Source organism: Pholis gunnellus (assembly GCF_910591455.1).
Source record: "Pholis gunnellus genome assembly, chromosome: 12".
Taxonomy (NCBI): Eukaryota; Metazoa; Chordata; class Actinopteri; order Perciformes; family Pholidae; genus Pholis; species Pholis gunnellus.
The window spans coordinates 9,719,965-9,745,011 of record NC_136539.1 but is presented as its reverse complement, the minus strand read 5'-3'; the positions used below and the strand labels follow the sequence as shown (position 1 = coordinate 9,745,011).

Below are 25,047 nucleotides of genomic sequence, written 5' to 3'. Positions count from 1 at the left end.
CCATTTCCTTCCTTTTTTTATATTACAGAAATACAACCTATCTAGGCTAGACATTGTCCCCTTCTCTCCAACGCACGACTGGTTGTGCAAAGTACAATTAGGCAGTAAGCCTCTCTCATGTATGTCAACCATTTTATTTGAGATTGTTTCCTTTTACATCTAACAGCTGTGAATGATTTCCAGCATGCGGTACATTAATGCCCATGATGTGTTTATCTCAAAGTCACAAAGACACTTTCATGCAATCTCTAACACTCGATGCACCTCGTTATTGAGATATTAAAAAGGCATTGTCAAGCTCTATGTAATTACACACACACGTGAACACAGCGGCAAATATTCAAATGCGATCTGAGGCATAAATTAGGAGGCTCCAGTGTCATAACATTCAACCTTGATTTCACTTTTTTTTTTGTAACTTTTGGCAGTGAACATCTGGCTGACAATGTGATGCCATGCACATCACGATGGTTTGATTGATGTTACCGGACAATCGGAGTGAGAGGGTACAGCTTTTATCTAACCAGGTTCAACCTGTAGGCATCAGTTCAGCGTTGTCTGTCTAAGAAGCAGCTACACGTGCAGGAGAAGTCTTAAATATGAATGCATCCAGCGTTTCCTCTCGGCATTTAAAGGGGGAAAAAATAGAGGAATTAATTATCTTTTGAACACAATTATTTTATCAGCCAGACAAATGTTATCACTCAGCCATAATTCTGTTTGTGAAGGAGTTCACATTGCATTGAAAAACATTTTTAAAAAGAACGCTCTGAACTCTGTGGAGCTACGTCTGGCTTATTTCAGCCCGGCTCCTGTTTTAACTTCTCAACTTCCCTGCACTTCAGTTTATTTTTTGCCAACTTTTGACTTCTCTGTCTTTGATAAAGTTTTGCTCTCTCAGCCATGTTTAAGGTGAATGTATTATGGGATGTGTTATCAGGTGCCCCCGCTGTATCTTTAACATTATCTCCAAACAAAACTTCTAGATTGTTAAGCTGAACCAATTTTAATTATTCGGTCAAAGTCAGGCATGTTTTGTTTTCTTCTTATACGTTTTAAAGTTGCATCACGACTCACGTACATTTAACCGTTTTCCTAATCTCAGCTATAACTTGGAGTAGAACAAAGTGTGGGAGGACCATTAGTACTGATGATAAGAAATGAAAGCAGGCCTCAGCACTCATGCTGCCTGTCCTCGCGTTTAATGTTTAACTGCCCTGCCCTTGTTGGTGGGAGGAGGAAATGTGTGTGAGAGGAGTGTTAGCTAACACTATGCTCTGACTGAGGTGAAACCAACGACTCTGCACTAGAACCTGAGACGGCTCTCGGGGATCCCAGATGATCATCGGGAGTGGGAGGAGATGGAACATGGCTTGGGGCCACACACTGGACTTTTGGTGATAAGACACTAAATATTTAGAAGTAGAAAGTACTGTCAACGGTCATGAAATGATACACCTACTGTGACTTGGGAGTGTACTTTCCACTGGGATACTCTCCTTGAAGAATCCGGGACTAGTCACACACAGAGAGAAGTCTTCAGTGTAAGTTGTTATCTCGGAAAAACAGCTCTCTTCTGGTTCGTGGCTCTAACTGCAGAGACTTCGCCCAGCAGACCTGATAAGCTGAAGGACAAAATCAATACCTGGGAAATCAGAGCTCACTGCTCCGTAACCATGAGTGAGGAAATTGAGATAGCAGAGGAGAATGACTGGAGGGAGCTTGAACCCAACTACTCCGTCAAAATCTTCCTGACAATCTTTTACAGCCTCATCCTGGTGACGGGTATCGTGGGTAACTCGGTCACCATCAGAGTGACACAAGTGCTGAAGCGCAATGGCTACCTGCAGAAGAACGTTACTGACCACATGGTTAGTTTGGCGTGCTCCGACTTGTTGGTGCTCCTCATCGGCATGCCAGTGGAGCTCTACAGCGCCATTTGGTTTCCGTTCTCGTCAGCAGGAGGGAACACTTCCTGTAAGATCTACAACTTCCTGTTCGAGGCTTGCAGCTATGCCACCATCCTCAACGTGGCCACACTTAGCTTTGAGCGCTACGTGGCTATCTGTCACCCGTTTCGCTTCAAAGCCTTGGGTGGAAAACGCACCTCTGCCCTCATCACCTTTGGCTGGCTGGTGTCCGTGCTTGTGGCCCTGCCGTTGCTGGTTGCCACAGGAACGCAGGGACACATTCCCTTCCTGGCAGACACACCCGTCCAGAATCTGACTTTCTGTACAAATCTGAGGGAGCGCTGGGTGATGTACAGGGTCAGCATCTTCGTGGCTTTCGTCGTCTACATGGTCGTGTTGATCTGTGTGGCCGTCATGTGCCGGGCCATGGTCCTCGTCCTTCAGAAACCTTTAGGGTCCATGGATGGCACCGCCAACGGTGCGCCCAAGCACGAGAGTTCAAAGATCAAGACAGCCAGGAAGCAGACCATCATTTTTCTTGGTAGGTTGTTGGTTTAAGATCTCAAAAAAATATACCTAATTTCTGCCAATTGTGTCTGATCAAACAAATGATTTTAGAGCTCTCTGTGTCTTTATTATTATTGTGCGTATGCTGTCCCAGTTTTTGGAACTAAAGTGTTCACATTTGTCCATTATTTCTTTGAGCACTATGTTTGGTGGTTCGTGTATCTTTGTGATGTTGATATATTACCACCGTTGCCCCTGTTGTTCAGGAATGTCCGACAGCCTCTTCAGCTGTTTACAACAGCACTGAAAACACCACATTGACTTTGTGCCAGAGGTGGAAGTGAGAAAGGCTTTTATCAATGTTTTGACTCTTTAAATGATTGATTTCACACACTGACACACACACACACACACACACACACACACACACACTGCTTTTGTTAAAGGACGAAAGTGAAGATAAACCATCTTGTGACAGTAGCTGCTTGTTTTCCAGTCAAATATGGTAATACAGGTCTGAAGTTACTACATATTTCACAGCATTGGTGTCATATTTACAGTCATTAATTCAGGTTGTTAAGGTAGTTCTAAAAGGGCTCCAAGTTTAGAAAACTCTGAGAAAAACCAACCACTCCCATAAAAGTTAGTACCAAATATAAATACAATTCTACCCTGAAAAAAAGAGAGAGAAACCTCACAAAATCCCTCTTAGATAAGGACTCTCCTTCCAGGCAGTCAGGTTTGCATTAAGTGCCAAAACTGCCAATAGTTGGCCAAACCACATAAAATTTGATAACTGCAATTTTCACGATAAACAGAATGTGAGCACTGGTGTGGACATCCTGAGCACATCGGCACCATCTCGGTCCAATGGACATCAGCTGGCGTTGGACGTGATAAGGGATGGGCCCAGAGATGTTAACGGATGCTGCTATTCTACACTGCAGACAGGCGTACATGTAAAAAAGATAGGACAGCAGCATAGACAACAGACAAGCTCCCACAGTCCCTTAGTCATAGAGCGGAGCGGTCACAGAGAATGACCACATGAATAAACAACAGTATTCACTGACAAGAAGCAGGACACACAGGAAATCAATTCCCGACACTGGTGAAGGAAGCTGGTAAAGTTTAACGCACTGTTATTCTCTGAATAATGTACAAATGCATATGAGTCAAAACTTAGTAAAGGATTAAGAAAGGGAAATTATTTTCCTGTTTAACCAACAACGTACAGCCTTAAAGGCTGCAGGATCAATACTTTTAGATTAACAATTTTCTCGACCGCACCTTTTGGTTCATTCCCACTGCTCTCATCAACTCTGTTTTCAGCAGCAGCAGCTGATGAACTCACTGTATGCTGCCTGCTCAGCACCGATCCTCAAACGGACAAAGTCAAGAACTAGCTGGTAAACAAAGTGGAGCACTGAGCAGCTAAAGAGCCAGAGAGTTTTCGCAGTGGTTGTCAGACACCAAACTGAGGTGAAAGGTGACTAAATATTTGATTTAGATTTGTCAGGCGGCCAGAAACACGACTCCAAATGATTGCTGATGCTGCTCCTTGACTGCTGGATGTGTAAATAGGCAGTTGTTAGCCATCACTTAATCTCTTCGTCTGCTACTGTTGAGAAAAGTTTCCGCTTTGGAAACAAGCATTGATTCATCTGTGGTAAATTACCACTGCATTCCAGGGCGATCCATCACCACACACCTACACACACACAACCACTCTTTGTCCAAAAGAGTGGTTGATGTCATGTTATAGTCAGTCTGACATTGAGCTTTCTCCAAATACTCAAAGCTGCTACATTGTTCCGAATCACAGCATTGGAATTCATTGTGTACTTTTGCAATCTCACATTATCAGAGGTTTGATTTTATAACCCGACTGGTTGCTGATGGAGTTGCAAGTTCAATGAATCACATAGTTGCATGTAATTGTTACTTTTTTTGTGACGTATGTAGAGTTTCTTTCTAGAAAGGTTTTCATGAAAACGTCAATCAGTGGAATACAAAAAATTACAAGATAATGATGAGACAGTAACACCTTTTATCCTTAAATAGCATCAATAAACCAATCACAGATCTTCCTTTTTGATTTCAGAAATTCTGAAAGATGTTTTTCACCAGGACTAAATCTATAGTATGCATCCTTTACACTGTTGAGGGGTTAGCACTGTGACTATAACTAAGCTTAAGTCCTCAGGACAGCCATGCATCAGCACCACTGAGAGTCACTGAGACATTTAATCTGCCTCGCAGCAGAGATACATAAAAAATGATGGATACATGCTGACTTTCAGCTAACTGCTTCGTCATTTATCTTTTAATAAAATACTGACATATCTGCTCATCTAGCTTAACAGGAAAGTTTGTTTCCCCTTCACATACAACATGATTAATAAGTGAGCAGTCTACTCCATCTACTCATACACACCTGTGTACGTTTTCAGTGTTTCCTTCCAGCCAGGACTGTGGCACTCCGGTTGTGCCGATTCAATTACCAGCCAATCGTACATCCTCACCAGTCTAATTATGTGTCAAGTATTGGACAGTGTGTGACTCAAATTGAGTTTCTGTGCTCTGATGAACTCAGAACGATGAGGAAGGAGGAGGTCAGCTGCATTACAACCAATGCATAAAATGGGGTTTTATCCATTAGTCACAATCCCTGTGCAGCTTATTTGCCTGGTGGAACATAATTGTCTCTGTCCGGCTGATTTCGATGTTGTTTTGAATGTGTTCTCACATATTCAGATCGACTGGTGTCAATGGATGAGAATGGTGATATGATTATGAACATTGGGATGCTGTGACCGTGATGGCCTTGATAGAAATGAGCGGTTATGATAATGATGATGTTGAGGAGGAGGTTGAAGACGGTGACAATGATGGGATGTTTAGCAGGAGGAGGGACAAGATGATGACAATTGTATTTATTGTAAGGATTATGCAAATGAGTAAGAAGATGATAAAAAATAATAGAGAAGAGTGGATAGCTCGGATGAAGAACTAGTGGCAAAAAGTAGGCCTCTATACTAACCAGCCTGATCTCACAGAAATAGATGAAACGACCACAAGCTCTTAGCAGAGCATTACGTGGTGGTGGCAAGTCATTTGTTAAAATGACGTGTCAGTGCTAATCCATATTTCTATGCTAACAATGGAACAGATGACTGCGAGTAAACTGAGAAAGGTCGCTGTGTCAAACCCATAGAGCGTTATCTTCAGACTCTGCAGTTCTTCTCAGCTCTATGGAAGGTTTTAGTGTCTTTCATCTCTTTGCTTTGGTTTGCACCCGGCAACTTTACTGTTTTAATTCAGTGTCACTGCTATAATCAGCTTCTTTACAGGCAAAGCATGCAGCTGTTTTCCACAAAACTCATTAGTTATAACGACTACAGGAGATGAAGTCGCCCTCCCATGTGTCCAAAAAATAGTAAAGAATCAGTATTCACATATTATACTCAATCAATTTTATACTACCCTTTTTATTGCTTTAAATATTTAAATACATGCTTTACTTAAAACTAGGGTGGGTAATGTATTTTCGAATTTGTTATATTTGTTGAAATTCTCTCTACATTGGAACAACAATCAACAAATCAAATACTCTAACAAAAAAAGATAAAAAAATTGGTTATACCTCCAATCATTTTATTTGGCCCGAATAAAGACTCTTCCACAAGCTGCTAGCTTAACAGCTGTGAGTGTTGATTCTTGTTGCTGTATTAACCATTTATTGCAACAAATGGAAATACAGTTAAACTTGGCGCTGATGGCTCCGCTCTTTGAATGCTCCCCGGATTAGCAAGCAGTTAGCAAGCCAAAACGGGGAGCACCGAGCAACAGCCCCCAAGGGTTTACAGGAATGAGCCAGAAGTACATTCTTAAAATACATTTCAACCATTTGCCATGAAAGATGAACTCTGAACTAAAAAAGGGTGGAGGAGGCAAAGCTTCGCCAGCAGTGCGGTCTGTAACAGCGTAGGAGGCCGATTGGAAGCTATGATTCTATGTCTGTCAGCTGGGGGCGTATGACTTCCGTGTCCTGCATTAACTAACGCGATGCTTCAGTTGTTGTCTTTGGTGCATTTTTCAGAACCACCAACTTCTAGTACACGTCTCTATCTAAGAGTACTACATAATGAGTCTGAGGGGTGTTTATTCCACAGCATTTCCACTGTTAAAACTTGGTACACGTCTTCATCTCTACCACATGAATCATCCTTTTAAAAAAAGAAAATATTTTTGAAGCTGCCTCTTTTGGGAAGTGCCCCTTTACACTAATACTGGACTGATAATATTTCTACAGTTTGTTATCAGTTCACAGTGAGATGTTAAGACAGGGGGCACTGAACAAGCAGCTTAGGTTGAAGGCCTCTTAATGAATCCAGGACATTGCTGTCGGCCATTCAATCCACAAGACAGTCCAGGCGTTTCCCCTGTTTCTAGTGTTTTGCCTGAGAATAGGAATGATTGTTTTTCATAGATGACACATTCAATAATTTTTTGGAACAAACACCATTTTGAAAACTTCCCTACGTTATTGTGTTTTGCTCAGCTTTACTTCCAGCTTGTTCTGTTTAACATGTAATTCAAAAACACATTACCTTCTGTTACTGAGGGAATCTATCCTTTCAATCAAACTACCTGCATACACATCTTCATCAATCCAAAGCTTCATTACAGCAGTGTCAGCTTTCTGTTTGGGGAATAGCTTGTTTGTTCTCTCTCATAACTGGGATGATTGAATTCTCAGACTAAACGACAGCTTGCATTATAGCCATTTATTTGGAAAATTGAGCAAATTTGCATTCCGATTACAACTAGTGGGCATTTAAAGGCGCTGTATTTAACATTAAGAACATTAATATAGCAGTAAACAACAATTTGCTGTGTAAAGATATAGTGGAGAAATGTCTACCTGAGCAGAGAAGGAAGTCTCTCTCCCTCTGTGTGTGTTGTTATCCGAGCTTCTCTGTGCTATGTTTGCATAGCCAGGCTGGTCATGCATGCTTTTAGTGCATGTTAGTGCATTTGAGTCGTCCTGACAGCGTAGCACCCAACCTCCGGTTCCCTCTCAGGGTACCACTGTTAGCTCTGTCTGCACTTTGTTAGCACTGTTAGCTGCTAGCCGCTGGCCCGTTATCGCCATATTGAGAGCCGTATCGTGCACCTTTATTAAAGAGTGCAAACCTTCAAGTGATGATCCCCTTACTTGGAAAGCTCCAGGTTGGGAAGTATGTGAATGGGTTACCTTTTGGAAGCTGACATGACATTTCTGAAAGCCACCAGCATGATAACGGGTAATCCTGTGATTTAGCATTGCACCTCCATAAAGCTGGAGGACTTGCAAGATGCTGATTAAAAAGGAAATGGTCAAAATTGATACAAAATTGATACAGACAAACTTCAAAACTGTCAGATAATATACTTCCCATAATGCAACTGAAGAGTGTCTCTTTGTGAAACCTTTGTGAAATCGTATAAATGGTGGTCCTCTAAATGGTGTGCTGTGAAACATCATGTGTTCCGTTAACGAGGCTGAAATTAAGTTTAAAGCAAACTTCAGGTGGAGTCAGTCACATTTGCCTTACCAATGAGTGTGTTGCCAGCACTGTTGAGAAGGAAACACGGGTCTTATATTAAAAATAACAACCTGGACAAAATCAACAGGAAATTGTGACATTTCTGGGAAATTAGGACTCAGCAAGAGCTTGAATGCAGATGCGAGGAATGAAAAAACATATGAATATAGGATTATGTTTGAAGAACAACATTCTTTTCCAATCCTCATAGTCTTTTTCGGCAGTTGGATCTTGGATAACTGAAAATAATAAAGTCTACGCAGCATTTTCAAACACTATATTCATAAATGCGGCAGAGATTTTTATTGTTGCAGCATCAGAAGAAGAAAAAAAGGATTCACAGAGCAAAATGAAATTGACTGGGTCTACTCCACGGTGTTTGAAAGAAATAACTTCCTCCCACATTTATAATATATTAATTTAAAGCTTTTGGCTGTGTTGTTTGTTTGAAACTTTGCTTTTTTGAGCTCAGTTTATTGGAAGGTCCCTTAAAGAATACCACGAGTTATCAAGAGGGGTGAGGGGATGTGGCGTCTTGGTTTGTTTTAGTTTCCAGCAGAGAATCCTTTATGAGGAATAAAGTATACTAAAGGCTGATTCTATAATACATAGAGAAATGAAGGAAGTGGGAAAGCCTCGCTTATACTTTCCGTATAGATGGTTGCACGGACATGAGCTGACGTAGAAACGTGATGAAGAAACGTTTGTATTAGAGACACTAGACATAACAAGAAGATTACACATTAATATGGTGATGAATATCCCTGCTCCAGTAGTTAGTACTAACGGTAGTCAATACAAGTATACAAACCCAATGTTTTGTCAGGCGGGACAAAGTTTGAACATCTGTTGATTTTACTATTTCTGTTGGGATGTTTTTCCATTGTTTTATGGCCATACAAGAGATTATGCCAAGAAAGGCCTTGTGTTTTAGAAGTCTGCACTTCTGTTTGACCTGGTGGCTCTTGTTGTTATTTCTGAGCTGTGTGTAACAAAGTCCCTCAGGGGAGGACGAGCAGCATTATGAATGATCATGAAGATTATGCAAACATTCGAGTGCACAATTACATTTTCAAAATTGAACATAATGTATTCGGTGAGTATACTAGACTGGTTGTTGTATCATGGATTTTAAGAGCCTTTTTATGTAAGAATTTGAGTCGTCTGAGACTAACTTCATACAGTATGACGTGAGGAAGAATCATTACATTTAAAATTGATGCCTCAACTTTAAGGTAGTTTTTTTTACATGTCTAAAAATTCACAAGGTTACATTTTTAGTCCGTTACCCAACAGTTTAATATGTTTTTGAAAATCAAGAGTTGGATCAAAGTTTTAAAAGCTACAGGCTTTTCCAACATTGCGAGTGAGACAGGAGTCATTTAGCCATTTATGCAAACAGTATGCTTGTACTTCATCTCAGTAGGAATTGCGTGTGGGTGTACACGCTTCACTTCCACACCCATTGCACTCAAGTTTTATTGCTCTACTTACAACAATCGGACTGGAATATTGGTGTATGTATAAATATTGATGAGGCCAGTTTGATAGGGGATTGTTTGTTTCTTATGGTTGATATACATGATGCTGTGATATCTTTACCTAAAAATCTAAATAAATAAAAGGTAATTGCAAAATAATGAAGGTGTTTTTTTTTTTTTAGTCTTACAACTAAGGGGATAGCTGTGTGACAAAGTAATATTCACACCGAAAATTACTAAAAGAACTACATCCTTGTTAGCCAGGCCATACTGTAGTCTCCTCACAGCCACATTATCATGTCTATAATAACTACTTCAAAATTCATAACCGCTCAGCCCTCATAAACAACAACCCAAGCAGCAATACACTGGCAACTGGCCTCCATTGTTTTCATTATGGAATATTACATTTTACTGAATATTACCGGGGGGGTCACGACACAGTCTGCTGGCATCAACAGTTTTCACCCCTTTCTTTATTGGCTGCTGGCTTTTCTCTGCGGCATTAATAATCTAAATTTGAATTTGATTATTAATTGTTATTGCAGTCGGCAGATAGAAAAGACCTGCTGCACATTGCATTGAGTTCCGCTCTGATGCACACTCCAAAGCAGAATCGCTCCTGTTGTACGCACTGATGTCAGTTGTCTCTCAAGTGGCCACGTTCCTGTCACTGGTCCATTTTACCTTGAAATAACTTTTAATCCTGGTCGGGCTCTGCGACTTTTGAGACTAATTAAAAGCAGAGAACATCCTTGTTAAGTTGCCACCACATCACATCAGGGACAGAAGGTTAATTGCTTTGGCTAGTTTTTTTTTCAGTCACTGGGAGCCAGCATTTGTGAATTGAATATTAATGCTGTTTTGCTGGCTTCAGCCTTTGGCCTTTGACCTTTGACTTTTTCGGGCTATTTGTGATTGGAGCTCTCGGCGAGGCTGAATAGATGTGAAGAGGGTGTGAGAAAAATAAGAGAGCAGGGAATGCTTTTGGTATTCTTCAACACTTTTCGTCAAGATGTGTACAGTGGTAATCCTGTCTTCCCCTGTGTTATTACCGCTGTGTATCAATACAATACACCAAATAAACTAGACTCGAGAGCTGAAATGCTTTGTAATTAAAGTCATATAGATGCCACAAACTTTGCAGTATATGTTTGACTGAGACATTTACCTTCCGGCTGGAGTGAACAGACCTTTAATCCTGCATGATCTCAACCAAACAAAAGGCCAAACTTCAATGTACACACTAACCACAAACACTGCATGCAATACTACAATACAAAACAGCTGACTGAGCCTTGCCCCCCCTTACCCACTGTTGCCACACCTGTCGAGCTTCCTACTCACTGCATATAACCCAGTTTACAATGCTAACGGTGGCAGGTTTACCACTCGAAATAATGTATAATAGCTTCTCATCTCTAGACAGCGTCTATCAATTTTGCTTCCGAGATCAGATTTGATCAGTTGTAGCTTGCTATCCATTAAAGAGGGTTCATAACTTTCTTGGCCTCGTATTGTCTTACCTGCTCCCATCAGCCACCTTCCGCTGGCCTGCCAGAACAGGGCCATAGCTCATGAACTGCAGCGACAGCCCAATTGCCACCCACAAACCTCCTTCGGATCGATGAGGCTTATTTATTGTGTTCGACTACAGATCCTTACTCCCCATCGGCCTATTTATGCTGCTTGGGTGGCCTCTTTTCCAACCCTTTTACCATCAACTATAAAATACACCTCAGGGAGAGTTTGTTGAGCCTCTGTGGGCAGGTCGGTGAATGCACCTCTCCATTCCTCCTCCCAAACCTTCCCTCATCAGCCAGAATCCACTCTGCAATGAGTGACAGCAGCATAATGAAGTAATAAGCTCCAGAGCACTGTGGCCCCTTGGCAGCTCACATAGCTAAAGGCAAGCCATCCTGCGAGTGACAGCCTGCACTCACCAAGCCACCTGGGAGACAATCCTGGAGATGGCTGAGAAGCGACAGTGTAACTTCATGGTGTGTCAGCGCTCTGCGGAGAAAGACTGCGGGGGGAGTGTGTTTCTGTATCTGTTTTACAATGCCACACTGTAAGGTACCACACACACTGATACGCTGTATGATGTTAGGTGATCAGTTTACCTTTTTACGCTTCACTTTTCTCTGAAACTCACTCACAGACTGGATCCTTCAAAGGATGTTGATCGATTTTTTTTTGCCTACTTTAAGCTACTTGAACAAGTTGTTGGCACAACATTGACATATTATCCTCATATAAAGTTGATGACACAATCTGCCCCAGAACAGTGTGTTCTCCAGCTAGTCTTGACTGTTGTTTGGTGCTGGAGGGAGTTTATCGGATATTTGTTGCACTCCATGTCCTTGCATGGAATGAGGTTGCTGAGGGAGGTGATGCTGAACCAAATGAAGATTTACAGGTTGTGAAACCAAAACAATCAGATGACAGATTTTAAAAGTGAAAAGTGAGGTAACAAGCCTTTCCGCATCACACATAGTCAATTAATCTATTGGTAATATTTAAATAATGATAAGTGCAGCCTTAATAATACAATTTGTAAATAATTAGAAAAAATATAATCCATGTAAATGTGATTATTCAGGTTTAACCTGGTATTCACATTATCCACATTATTAAGAGCAGATATGCTGACGTTTTACTGATGAAGTTGCAGATGATGAGGTAAACCTTCACAGACATTTGAGCACAGACAGCAGTAATGTTCCCAGCCTCAACACAGCATGCAGCACTAAAACCTTGAGGAGAGATTAGATGGACTTACTGGCCTGGCCTGCCTGCACTCACTGGCAGCACATAACTCACACTGTGGGAGACTCATCTGGCTGAAATACCCTTTGTTGTAAGACTAATGATTAGTATTTCATGATATATTGAAGCGTTTTATGACACATTCATAGCATCATTTTGGCTACAAGGCAGCAGATAGAAGATTTCTTATTTCTTAAATATTGTGAATTATTTCCCGTAGCAGAAGAGACGATAATGTATGCCACATTTAAAGGAGTAAAATTGAATATTGAGACTCCAGTGTCTGTTAGAAAAAAACAATAATTACTTTTTCTCCAAGAAGCAGCTGGTCATTGCCCCACTGACACAGTATGCTTTCAAGACAATTAACTATGAGAAATGAGAAATGAGCAACTGATAAAAGTTTCAAGTTTTCAGTTCCAGACTAGGTCTGAACACTGCTGAGCCTCCCTATTTCCAGGAATCTATCACAGCAAAACAGTTTTCTTCCCCAATTAGTGGGAATAGTTTTCTTTTTGTCATGTTGGATGTTGCTGAGGATGAGGCTGAAAGCAGCAGTGGGAGCAGGTGGGGTTGGAGGAGCTTTTTAATGTCCTTGGGGACGCTGTACTGTAAGGAGCTTTGCCTCAATCCAAAAAAATAAATTGCAAAAGAAACCCAAACTGGCATGTTTTATCACATTCACCCTAAAGCAAGCAGGATATGAGAGCAGAGGATGTGCCCTGTAGGATGACTCATGAATCACAGTAACATGCCCTTGTTGCTAAAGGTTAGGCTGCTGCTACCACACAATTATACACACAGTTTAGTCCTCATTTTTATCAGTGAATTAATGATTAACGTGGATTGAATTGTAATATAGAACAGACAATTCTTCAATGACTTATTTCACTCTAAGATAAAATAAGATAAGATAAAATAACAGAAAGATAACAAGACTTTACAAGGGGTTGTTCAAAGTGACGAACCCACAGAGAATTAACACCAGCTCAACAGCAAAGTTAGCAACTAGTAGTTGAGCACTTAGCAGGGTCATTATATGTTCCCAAAGGTCCTATGTTGCAAAGGTCCTATGTTCCTAAGGTCCTATGTTCCCAACGGTCCTATGTTCCCAAAGGTCCTATGTTCCTAAGGTCCTATGTTCCCAAAGGTCCAATGTTCCCAAAGGTCCTATGTTCCTAAGGTCCTATGTTCCCAAAGGTCCTATGTTGCAAAGGTCCAATGTTCTCCCAAACCATTCTCATTCCCAACTAGTCCAATACAGACGCTTGGTTATGACCCCTTGGTGTCACTTAGGTTTAAGCAACAAAACTACTTGGTTAGAATAAGGAAAAGAAAATCATGGTTTGGGTTAGAATAAGTACATTTTTGACAACCTTGGAATGAGAACTGGATGGTTCCTCAGCTCTATATAGCACTTAATGGGAACCTGAAAACGATATTCCCCAGCTTTATTCGCTTGATATGACATGGGCTGATGTGGAAAAACGTGAAGAGGAACATAGCAATGAGTTGAATATAGGGCCCCGGGAGAATGAGTCCTTGACAACATAAACTCTTTTGAAAAGTTTACTTAATGCGTGTTGAACTTGGAAACATAGGACCCTGGGAACATAGATACGGTCCCTCATTTAGCAGCTAAAGAGCTGATATTTTCCTCAGGAATTGGTGACCAAGACAGAGAAAGAAAGAGAGTATTGGAGTGTTAAATATTGGACTCGTCAGGTGGAAACAAACACGTATCCAACTATATGCTAATAAGTAGTGTTGGCTAACGGCGAACATTGTGTTTTCACGGCTGTTTCCAGCTTGTCCTGCTGCCTCCATGTGGACAAAAAAACTAAAACAGCCTTAACTTTTAGGAAATATGCTTCTATTTCTCTTTCTGGTGCCAAGTTAGAGAAGACGATCAATACCACTTTCACATCTGTCTGTTAAATATAAAAATACAGGCAACAGCCGGTTAGCTTATGTAATGTAGCTGTTGGTCTCAGCAGTCTGGCGTTATTTCCTGAAGGTATATGTTTTGAAAATGAATGCAGATACTGACTTGATGGCTTCCCAATCATTCTAATCCTGTGAATAATTCACAGTGAGCTTTTGTCATGATTACGGTGTTTGCAGTAGAGCGACTGCTGTTAGTTTCTTGTGTGACACTCTGACAACAACGAACATAACATGTTGATCATTACTGCTAACTCTTTTCTCCTACATGGTCATGAGATTGGTAATTCTTCAGTCACAGCAGGTTTGTTGCTATTGTCCCCATCATCACATTGCTTTCATCAGAGATGAACGGTAATTACAACATTATTTCCTAAATGATTTTCTAATCAATCAGTCATGAAACTGTAGCTGTAAAGAGGATGTGACTGGATAAAATGAACAGCTCACAGCTGTTTGCTTGGATTTTTTTATTTCTTTACCATCGATAGCACCACGAGCAGACAAACTTTTTTTCATCTCTTCTTTCTCGCTTTGTCTTTTTGTTCACTGAGCACGCCAGGAATCATATGGTAGAAATAAATAACAAGGTGGAAGTCCGTGCAGTTACCTTTTCTGATCCCTGATCAGTTCAACCCCTAAATGAGCTGAGTGGGTCTGTGTGGGCGGTGTGTGTCGTAGCTTTATCGTTCATAAATATGATTCATTTGTGTGTTTGTGCTGGGTTATGGATGGTTGCTGGTTATCGTGAGGTTAAACTCTTATTGTTGTAACTAAAGTGCAGGAGTTATTCTTATTTCGGCGACTTTGGCTTAGTTACCAATCAGCTTCAGGCTCATTACCACCACCTCCTTGAGGAGCTCCGACCCAGTTTGCATGATTTATGATCTAGCCAACAGAGACGCATATATGTAGCTAAGTAAATAAACGTGTCTTATTAATCCCAGCTGCTTGTTATCTGCCTACAAGACACCTGAAATGGCATGCGTAAATGGTCCAGAAAACCTTCTGAATATGCATCTGGCATTCAGAGTAAAAGTGGGGAATTATAGCTCAGTGATAAGTTGTATCAGAATTGAAATATAACTAAAATACTATTTTTCACAGGCGGTCCTTTTATTCTGAAGGCCAGAAGAAGTTTTGTCAAATTCTTCCAAATATTTCTCCTCTTCTTTTTGGAAAATGTGAAACGAGTCTGTGCTGAAAGGATCAGAGCGCAGCAGACTTTTCCCTAAGGTCAGCTCTTGTTGCCAAGATGTGCACTGATCAAAAGAAAGAGTAAACTGAGACATTGTGTTCAGCATACTCTTTGTTCGTCTGCCCTGCTCAAGTATTATGACACCTTCATTTAATCAGGATAAAACCAACCACTGCCTCAGTCTGCAATTCTCTCCAGCATTACTGAGATGGATGCACTTCTGTGAGTTGTTATGAGTACACATGGTGCTGCACTCTTTTAACTGAATTCATAGAAAGTAATCAAAGTGTTATTCAGAGCTGAAGTACTTCCTGCTGCCCTTGGTTTTCAGAACACTTTAATGAGGTCTTGGAATTGTCTCGGCCTCCTTTCTATATTATTCTGACTCATAAGTGGCCTAGTGTTGGTGTTTTGTGCATTGTTGCCAACAGTGTATTAAATCTCATATAACCAGGGTAGAAATGCAGTGAAAAACTTGAGTTTCGTTATCATTATATTGTCAAAGACGTAACCCAATGTTTTGGGGCATCCACTGAACTGTGTTAATGGCATATCTATAGATACATGAGTGTGTCTGTATTTGTGTGAAGGTGTTTTCAGACAGAAAACTAAATTATTTGCCCGAGTTTGACCGCTGGACCGTCTGTGCTCATTCGCCCAAACAGTAAGTGTATCGACCGTACAGACCTCTCATTCATGAAGAAACGCTTGATTGAACAAACCTACTTGGTTGGGTTTTTTGAAAAAAACTTGCTAGACATATTGTCTGCTGCTGGATTTGTTAAGTAGTGATGCATTGATGTGGAAAACAGCATATTGTAAGAGTTTATGGCAAATTGTTTATTTTATTAGATGATGACATATGATTGCAGCTAAGCTAACATGCTTTTTCTCATATCCTATGCTAATTTCATACTTGCCTGTTAGCATACTACCTATATTTACTATGATACTTATACAAGCATTATTTCATTTTTTTATGTGTAAATTCAACATGTCATTTTGTGTTTGTCACAGTTAAAAAAATTAACTAGTTCATTAAACTGTAGAAATAGAATCCCGGCTCTCCTGTAGATATTTTTCCAGATGAGTGGATAGCTAGTACAATCAGCCCGAACACATCTTCACACCAGAGTCGACGCAGCTCTGATGTATACCTTCATCACAGGATTAGCCAGTCCATCTGTTACTGGTCACATAATCCATAAACAAGATTACTTATCACTGCCTGACATGTAGGTTCATTTATACTGAAGAACTTATGACTGGCAGCACTATAAAATCTTGGCACACACAACGTCCTCTTGAAAATGATTGGAAGTGACTGTAGGTCTTTGCAGATTGAGAACACCATATGAGCCGTAGACAGCAAGAGACAGTGAACCGATAGACCTTCACACAAAGTCAGCATGGAAAGTACAAAGTACAAGAGTGATACCATTACCATATTAATTTACGACATTGTTGATAAGTCTTGTCATCCAAGACCAAGATATTTGACCTCACTGCTCACCTAAGGGCACTCTTTACATCTAAATAAGTTTGCATTTCCTTGTTCAGCTTTGAGCCGGCACCGTAATGCGAGCATATACACAACAGATGTTGTAGATCAGCTCTGCTGACAGAAAATATGTCTCCATACATAAATAGATTAATTATGGGCTTATGAATCCACCACCACCAGATGTTTTACAAGCATGTAGCTGCCCAAATAACATGACCGGACATAATTTCCCACCCTCCTTAACCCCAATAATGATATAAATTCTCTAATCTGCATGATCTGAAAGTGAAATGAAAACAAAACCAAATTAAATCAATTGAGTCCTCCACACTTTGCATGACTGATTTGATCAAAGCCCTTTAAAGCAATCAAGAAACAGGGAATTATTGACAACAAAAACCTGTACAATCTTCCCATATTGCTTTAGCCTCAAGCTGATCCTAGAATTGAATTAAGTTTGGTCATGGTGACACAAGGACCTTCATTGAAGAGGAAGCTGTTGTAGTAATGCTTTTGACAACAATTTGAGCTTTGCCATGTCAAATCGAACGACATAATTTAACCCCAAACTAACGCAAAATCGACACAATAACATTAATGTTCAGTAAATGTTCAGTAAATATGTGAAGAAAACGATCTGCAACAGAATTATGCTCTCTTCAAGAACATCTGTGCATATTCAACAGCACCCACTCCAAGATAACAAACTAGAGCACCCATGTCTCCATGAGGAAATCTCCTAGAAAATAATTAGATTACTTCCATTATGAACAATATTCCTCTGTGATTTACTCAAGCTATAAATTATTGCTCAAGTGCTTCATTTGCTCACACTCAGACCATCACTACAAACAGTCACTTCTTTCTCTGTTTCCAGTGGCCCGATTTGTGCCTGACAGACTAATAAATGCCTGTAGATTGTCACAGTCTGAGAGGTTTTGTGGAGAAGATGTTGTGAATCCTATGCAGCTGTTTATAGCAGGAAGAAACCTTAATTGACCCTTAGTTGCAATCAGTCTTCATGGTTTCGTTCAATCTTTGTCTGTGTTTGCCGTTAAGGACAACACATTTTATGCCAGAAAATGTCAAAGATTTATCAGAAATGTTTTGACTATTTGAAATTAAGGATGTTCTTCTGGGATTGGTCTACGTGGCCCTGTCTGAGTTGGCCTGCGAGTTAAACCCAGCCATCTGGCAACTCAAAAACTCATTATAATGCAGTTGATATGCCAAAATTCCTAACAACAAAAAGCTCCTGTATATTCTCTGTGGGTGTAAAAATCATACACGGTGCCTCTGTCTACTCTCTTCTGATAGTGTGTGTGGGTTGAAGGGATATTTGTACTCGTTGTCACAGGCTTTGATAATGTTTGCCTTCATCACAGGCTTATTATCCACAGGACAGTCTTTCAGCACAGCTTCCTCCAATGTCTGAAGAGAAAATCTAACCAAATCAATAAGACGGCTGCTAGATTATTTACTCATTGTTCTGCACGGCATAAGAGTTTCTCATTTATTTTCCCTCACCAATACAGAGGTGGCTTGTATTAATGCATGGCTTTCACATTGATGTATATTCAGTCACTGTAATATTAAATGATCAAACACATTTGTTCATTACGTATTATTAATTATGTATCAGCCCTGAAAGTGGCAATACATTGTTCAAAGTTTATTAGATAAGTCAAAAATAAAACTGAATGCATCAATAGATGATGTTGTTAAATAATTAAAATGGAGCATGACAAATATAAAGCTTTACACTTTAATATGTAATACTTTGGTAAAAACAAAGCAAAAAGCTTTTTCCTTTGCCACCAATAAATATTGTTTTTACCCCTCAGTGACTCATTTTATTTTACTACTATGTGTTCGCATTTAATCAATCATCTAGGCTACTGCATATTTTCCCCATGCAACAATTCCCATTATCCCCATCACATTTCTGTCTGTGAACTTTTATATAGCGTTAGCTACCTAACTTTGTCCGCGCTAGATTGGTGGCAAAGCTAGTTACAACCGTTTACAAGTGATGCAACAGCAGTATGCGTCAGTTAAATAAGTTTACGTTTGAAGCATTGGCTTCAGCAAGGTATCTAGCTGAAAAGGCTGGTGCTCAGTGTGCTACGGATATACATCGACACACTCATCTCATTATCATATATTCATAAAGGAAATTGGAAATGTAGTGGGAAAAACTGATAATTAGCTATTTTTTTTAACTTATCGGAGATTGAAGTAAAAGCCATTTTATTGATGCATTAACTTGTACTATTTAACTTTCCAGTTTCGAGATCTAAATAATAGTTTACAGTGATAATTAAGGTAAAATATTCCATTTAGTGATGGATTCCACATATACATAAACTACATATTTGGCTTTGCATTGAGAGAGGTAATAAGTAACCTCTATTTCCTCAAATCATACTACAGTAAATCTTGTGGGCAGACTGAAATGAATATCTTTTGAGGGTGAAATCAGTTGCATTGTCATACAACAAACTTTCCCCTCATCATGCAAATCGTCATGATTTCATCATTCTTCTTTTCCTTCATTAACACTTTTCATTTTGGTAATGTTAAAGATTTATCACATGTTTTAAATCAATATGCAATCAAGGCGGTCTTACCTACAATATTCAGTCGTCAGTCAAGCGGTATCTATAAATACTGGAGGAAATATTTCTCTTCTCTTGATCATTCAATTTAAATCTGCGGAGCCGTTTCCAATCATGGAACTGAAGGGCACCAATGATGTGCTGATGCCCTCTATTTGAAAAGTTTCTCCCTGAGTTATGAAAGAAATTTTGCGTTCACAAATGCACTGCTGAAAATGCAGATGGTATTTTAGGAGCATGGCAGTCTGCTTCCAACAGAGACGAGTGAAGCTGTCGATGCAGTAACAGCTGCAACGTTTCATTCATTCATTCTATTAGACTAGTGTCATAATCAGGTCTGGACTCTTTAGTTGACGAGATTCATCCGTATTGGAGAGTTTTTAAATTGTGAATTGTAGCTGGTCGTGTCATCAGGTCTTAGAGAGGTCCTTTGCTTTTAATTGCTTTCATGTTGTGCCTTTACTTACATTTCGTCATGTTCTTTTCATGGGTTTCAATAGGTCCAAATAATCTCACTTGGGCCTCGCCATTGATGTGTGATTAACCGTAATTAATCGAACTACTCTACACTGTGATTGTGGGACTTCGGTCGCAGTGCAGTGTAGAATCCTGTGCACAAATGGCGGACCCTGCCACTAACGATGAAGACGACTAAATAGCGAATCGTACTATAGTGAGACGTTTACACAATGTCAACATTTTGAATGACTATTGCTGAGAGTATCAAAAATGGGTTTTGATTTCATGAAAATCTTGAGGATTACCATCTTTAAGAAAGAGAACATCTGAAACCCGTTGGAAGTGAAAGGATACACTCTTATCCCCAACTTTCATAGCTGCATGTGACGTTGACGTTCTGTTTTCTCCTCTCAGCACGTTTAACAATGTTAAACATGTTTAACGTTGTTTACTTGAAATAATTGCTCTACTTACCCTGTTCTCCCCCACCATGTAGTGCACCATGGAACTAAGATCAATCACACACTCCAATTACAGCAAAGACAGACAATTCATTGTTGCAATAATCTGGTTTAATTGCTTTCTAATTAGCAGACAGTTATATGTTCCCCCTTTGGCGGGGAGACAGTCACTCTGTGTGCGTTAGTGTGTGTGTCAGAGAGCTTGGGGACACCACTGATGAGACTGTGAGCTCAGACTGAGGTTTTGAGGCGGGCGTATTCAGCATGTCAAGAGATGAATTATAATAATAATAGTAAAGTTTTTCTCAACAACAGATGAGTGCTTCACATATACCCAGGAGTGAACACACTCACACACACTCACACACACACACACACACACACACACTTTCACATCTTCCGCTGCACACACTCCTCTTTGCGGGGACGTTACTGATCTGTGCTGACTCAGTGGCAATTTTCCAGATGAGCGCTTAGACTGTGATCAATGAGCCGACGTGACAGGTAAAACCAAGTTGAAAAAAATATATATCCATCTTAAAGAAAGATACTGCCATTTCATACATGATGTGTTGCCTCAATCGGTGTAAGACCACCAATAATGAAGCAAACCTTGTTATCTAATCAGTAATAAGCTGCATCATCACTGTAAGTGACATTTTAGTGGCCTACTTAAAGTTTGAACTCTCTAAGTTTGAAACGCCATTGCTAACTGCCAAAGTGCATCGTCCCTCAAAGTTGTATTAAACTGGAGGAGTGAAGTGTGTGGTGTTGACAATATCTTGATTTGGATAGTTAGTGTCCTTTATAATTGTAAAAGGATAAAGGATGGCACTTTACAACGGTTTCACGTTAGTACAGTAGTGGTGTATGGGACATTGGGTTCGAAAGAAATCTGCCTTTAATCATAGCGTCCCCTTTTGTCTAATCAGTTTGGGCAAAACTCATGTTCTTAAATGCTGGAACTAGGGATGGGGCGTTAAAAAGTACTCACAGTGAATTGATCATGGGGAAATTCCATTATCGGAATAATCGTGAATATTCTCACATGAGTGACTTGAAGAAGCTGTCTAGCTTGCTATCATGGTAGAGATGAGAAAAATAGAACCTGGTTTTAAAATTACAAGAATTATCATGGAAGAAAGAACAGACTCACGCAATGTTGCTATTTTTCCTTCACTTGTGCAGGGGGACCTTATGATTACCTTATTTAAGATTGTTTAATATTTAGTTTTTCCACTAAAAAATGTCCTATCTGTGATGCATTGAATACATTTGTTTCTTAAGAAAATACAAGGTAAAAGTGATTCCAGCATGTTTAGTCTTGTCTAAATGTAAAAAAACATGACTTGACTTGACACAACCTCCTGCTTTTGCCTCTCTGTGATGAGAGCTCTTCACAGTTGCTTTTTCCTCAAATGACGCTGAGATAATAACAATTTCCTCAGCAGTCTTGGACGACGTATTATAAACAAATGTGTCGATATCTGTGTTCGTCAGCATGAAGCGATGTCTCAAGCCAGATCATTTTGGAAATGATGAATTCCCATTAAAAACACTGCAGGGGGAGATGGATAAACACCAGATTAGAGAACGATGACGTGTTAGTCCTTCTAAAGAGTAAGCCCATGACTCAGACATGAGACGTCAGCGGGCCGGTTTCGCAGTCACAGATGTTGTCCTGTGTGCTGGAGGTCAATGCACCGGGTTGACTGGCAAACATAACGTAGGTACTCAAAGGTGTGTGTGTGTAACGTGGGTATAGCTTTTGGTCCCATTTTGGAGCATAGTTAGAAATAGGAAAGCATTGGGAGGAATACAAAAATAGCACGTATGATAGGCCTGATTTCAATCATGTCTATTCTTCCCTATAAAAGGGAAAGAGTGATGCTGTCTGCTATCACCGGTTTATGATGTCAGATGATGTGACAGAAGCGGTACTGTGTCATTTTGCAATGATTAGCTTTCCAACTGCAGTTCTACTTCCAAAAGATTTGTTTACATTGAGTCACAAATCACTAAATGAGCTGCAGGTGAGAACTCCCATCTATATATTTTTTGGCAGACAACTAGAGCAAAACCTTGGTTCCTCTTGTATAATTTTCTTGCAGGAATAGTTTAATATTTTGGAAGATATACTTATAGTTATCAAGACTTGGATGAGAATATAGGTACCAATCAGAGTGGTATCAATCTTCTCAGAAAGAGGGCAAATAAGTATATATTATCTTCCTGCATTTTCATATATCTTTTCATGGATTTCCTTTTCTGTAAACGTGCCCCCCTCTTCATCGTTTGTGTTTCTGACTTTTTTTTCTCAGGTCTCATCGTGGGATCCTTGATGGTGTGCTGGTTTCCCAACCAGATTCGTCGTCTAATGGTGGCCGCCGTGCCCAAGTCCCGCTGGACCACTTCTTTCTTCCGGAGCTACGTTACTCTCCACCCAGTGGCCGACTCCTTCTTCTACCTTAGCTCCGTCCTCAACCCGTTCCTCTACAACCTCTCCTCCAGACAGTTCAGGGAGGTTTTTGTTCAGGTGCTGCGGTGCCGCCTCACCATCGAACACATCAACAAGCGCACAGTGCGGAGCGCCCACGCTGCCTCTGCACGCTCCCTCCAGCCCCTGCTGATCAAGTCGCTGCGTCGCAGCAGGGCCAACCGTCCCACCCTCGCGCAAGAGAAAACTCCTCCCACCTTTACATCCTTTCAGAGTCAAAGTGACTCAGGAGTGGCATCAAATACGGAAACTTCCCTCTGCCTGACTGAAGAGTCCGATACAATTCCCAAAACAAAGACAGATGTACCATCAGAGAGTGAAGTATAGTGTGTTGTACGATTTAATGCATCACAATGAACAGTACAATTTACACCTGCTTGTGCTGTGCCATCAGAAACAAATAAAGAGAAATTCCTTATACACAGTGAACACAGCAAGTCAAGTCATAAATGTAATTAACAGATCATGCTCAGATGACAATTTGGCATTGATGGGACTCTGCAAGAAATTGTTATCAAGCCAGCAAATTATTTTACAAACGTTGAAATATTCAGTTAAACATAAAGACCCTCACAGCTTGAGTTAGAGTTAAAGGTACCCAGCAGAGTTTTTGACCACCAGTGCGGCTCCTTTTGGATGTTTGCATCTCGTGGGCAAACATCCCACGAGGACACACGTACACTCATAAGCACGACGCGGGCGACACGTTGTACTTTCATGTTGACTGCAGATGATTGCTCATGTGCAGTGCGTACAACAAGGCCCCTAGGAACTGCACTGAGCTGTAAGGTGATTCTAGCTTAGTGGCCACAGTTGGAATAGCAGTTCAGTTGACATACACCGGCCAAGAATACTTTTCCTTACATTCGTCACAAAAGGACTCTCATTATTAGCATTTTAGCCTTTAGGTTGCTCATTAGGCTCAATGCCCCCAAAACTGCACGAGCCCAAGTAACCAATACAACTTTTTGTGTCATCCAACTTTCATTGGAACAAACTGTGGTTTTCTATGTATTGAATGTCCTTTAAACTTTGATGTGACATTAATATCCTCATGTTCACGAGGTTGGTATGTTGGCCGACATAAACATTAAATTAGTAGTTATATCCTGCATGTTGTTGTCCGACAGTTCATTTATTACACACTCAAGAGTGACAGTATGACAAGTTCTCCAAATTAGACAACAAAATACATGATCTCTACAACAACGTGCAGAAGCATTTTGTGATCTGACACCTCTATCAGCAGTTTCAAATTACTGTTATACAAATAAAACTGTTTTATGGTGAGACAAGGCTGTGGGTAAGGTTTGGTTAGGGTTGGACACAAAAAGGTTATATCTAGGGAAAGATCATGGTTTGCGTTTAAAATTGTACTTGATAAAAGGATAGGGAATTCTTTTGCTGTTAAAATAACTTGACTAAGTGTACATTTGTCAATGCTTCTTGGTAGAAAATGGGAAAGGAACAGCAATCTCCTGTGTTAAAATGTTTTGTTGCTCTATAAAAGACTGGTTTGGGTCACAGGAGATTTTATCAGGGTCGCCAAATAAATTTGCTGAATTTCTTCTGTAGTCATATATTTAACATGTATATCTGCAGTACACCTTTGAGCCACATGAAGGAGCCTGAACATACTGTTCTAATAGTTGTAGCCTACTTATATTGAATCTAACTAGGTTGAATTCAAGTTTTTTAAACTGATAAGAGCAATAAAACATGAACGCCATCTAAATGTATGTTGTTTAGCTCATTAGAGAAAATGTAAATAATGACATTTACTCTGCCTAAATGCTTATATTTGGTCATTTGTAGAAGAAGACGAAGAAGAAGATCACACATGCTTTAGATGAAGTTGAGATTTATCAAACATATGGCTGGTTTACTTATTCAAGATAACATAAAATGATGCGGAAATGGCAGGAACATTCATTTATGCAAAAATGTGATTCTTCTCACGATTTACAGATAAGGCCTTTTGTGAGTTGGGTCACGATTGTTTGTCATTATTAAAAAGTGGGTCCCCAGAAAAGAAAGTTGGGAAAACACTGCTCTATAAGAATGTCACCTGACTTCCTTGTTTGCTGCTAGAGGGTACTGCCACTTTT

At 40.1% G+C, this 25,047-nt stretch overlaps 1 protein-coding gene across 1 annotated transcript; it reads left to right on the top strand.

Moving 5' to 3' along the window:
* The first annotated feature begins 1,351 nt into the window (after positions 1–1,351).
* gpr39 (G protein-coupled receptor 39) lies at positions 1,352–24,654 on the top strand. The gene is made up of 2 exons (XM_079169859.1): positions 1,352–2,451; positions 22,764–24,654. Exons 1-2 carry the CDS (start codon positions 1,677–1,679, stop codon positions 23,264–23,266), a joined length of 1,278 nt encoding a protein of 425 aa, XP_079025985.1. The 5' UTR covers positions 1,352–1,676; the 3' UTR covers positions 23,267–24,654.
* The last annotated feature ends 393 nt before the right edge of the window (positions 24,655–25,047 follow it).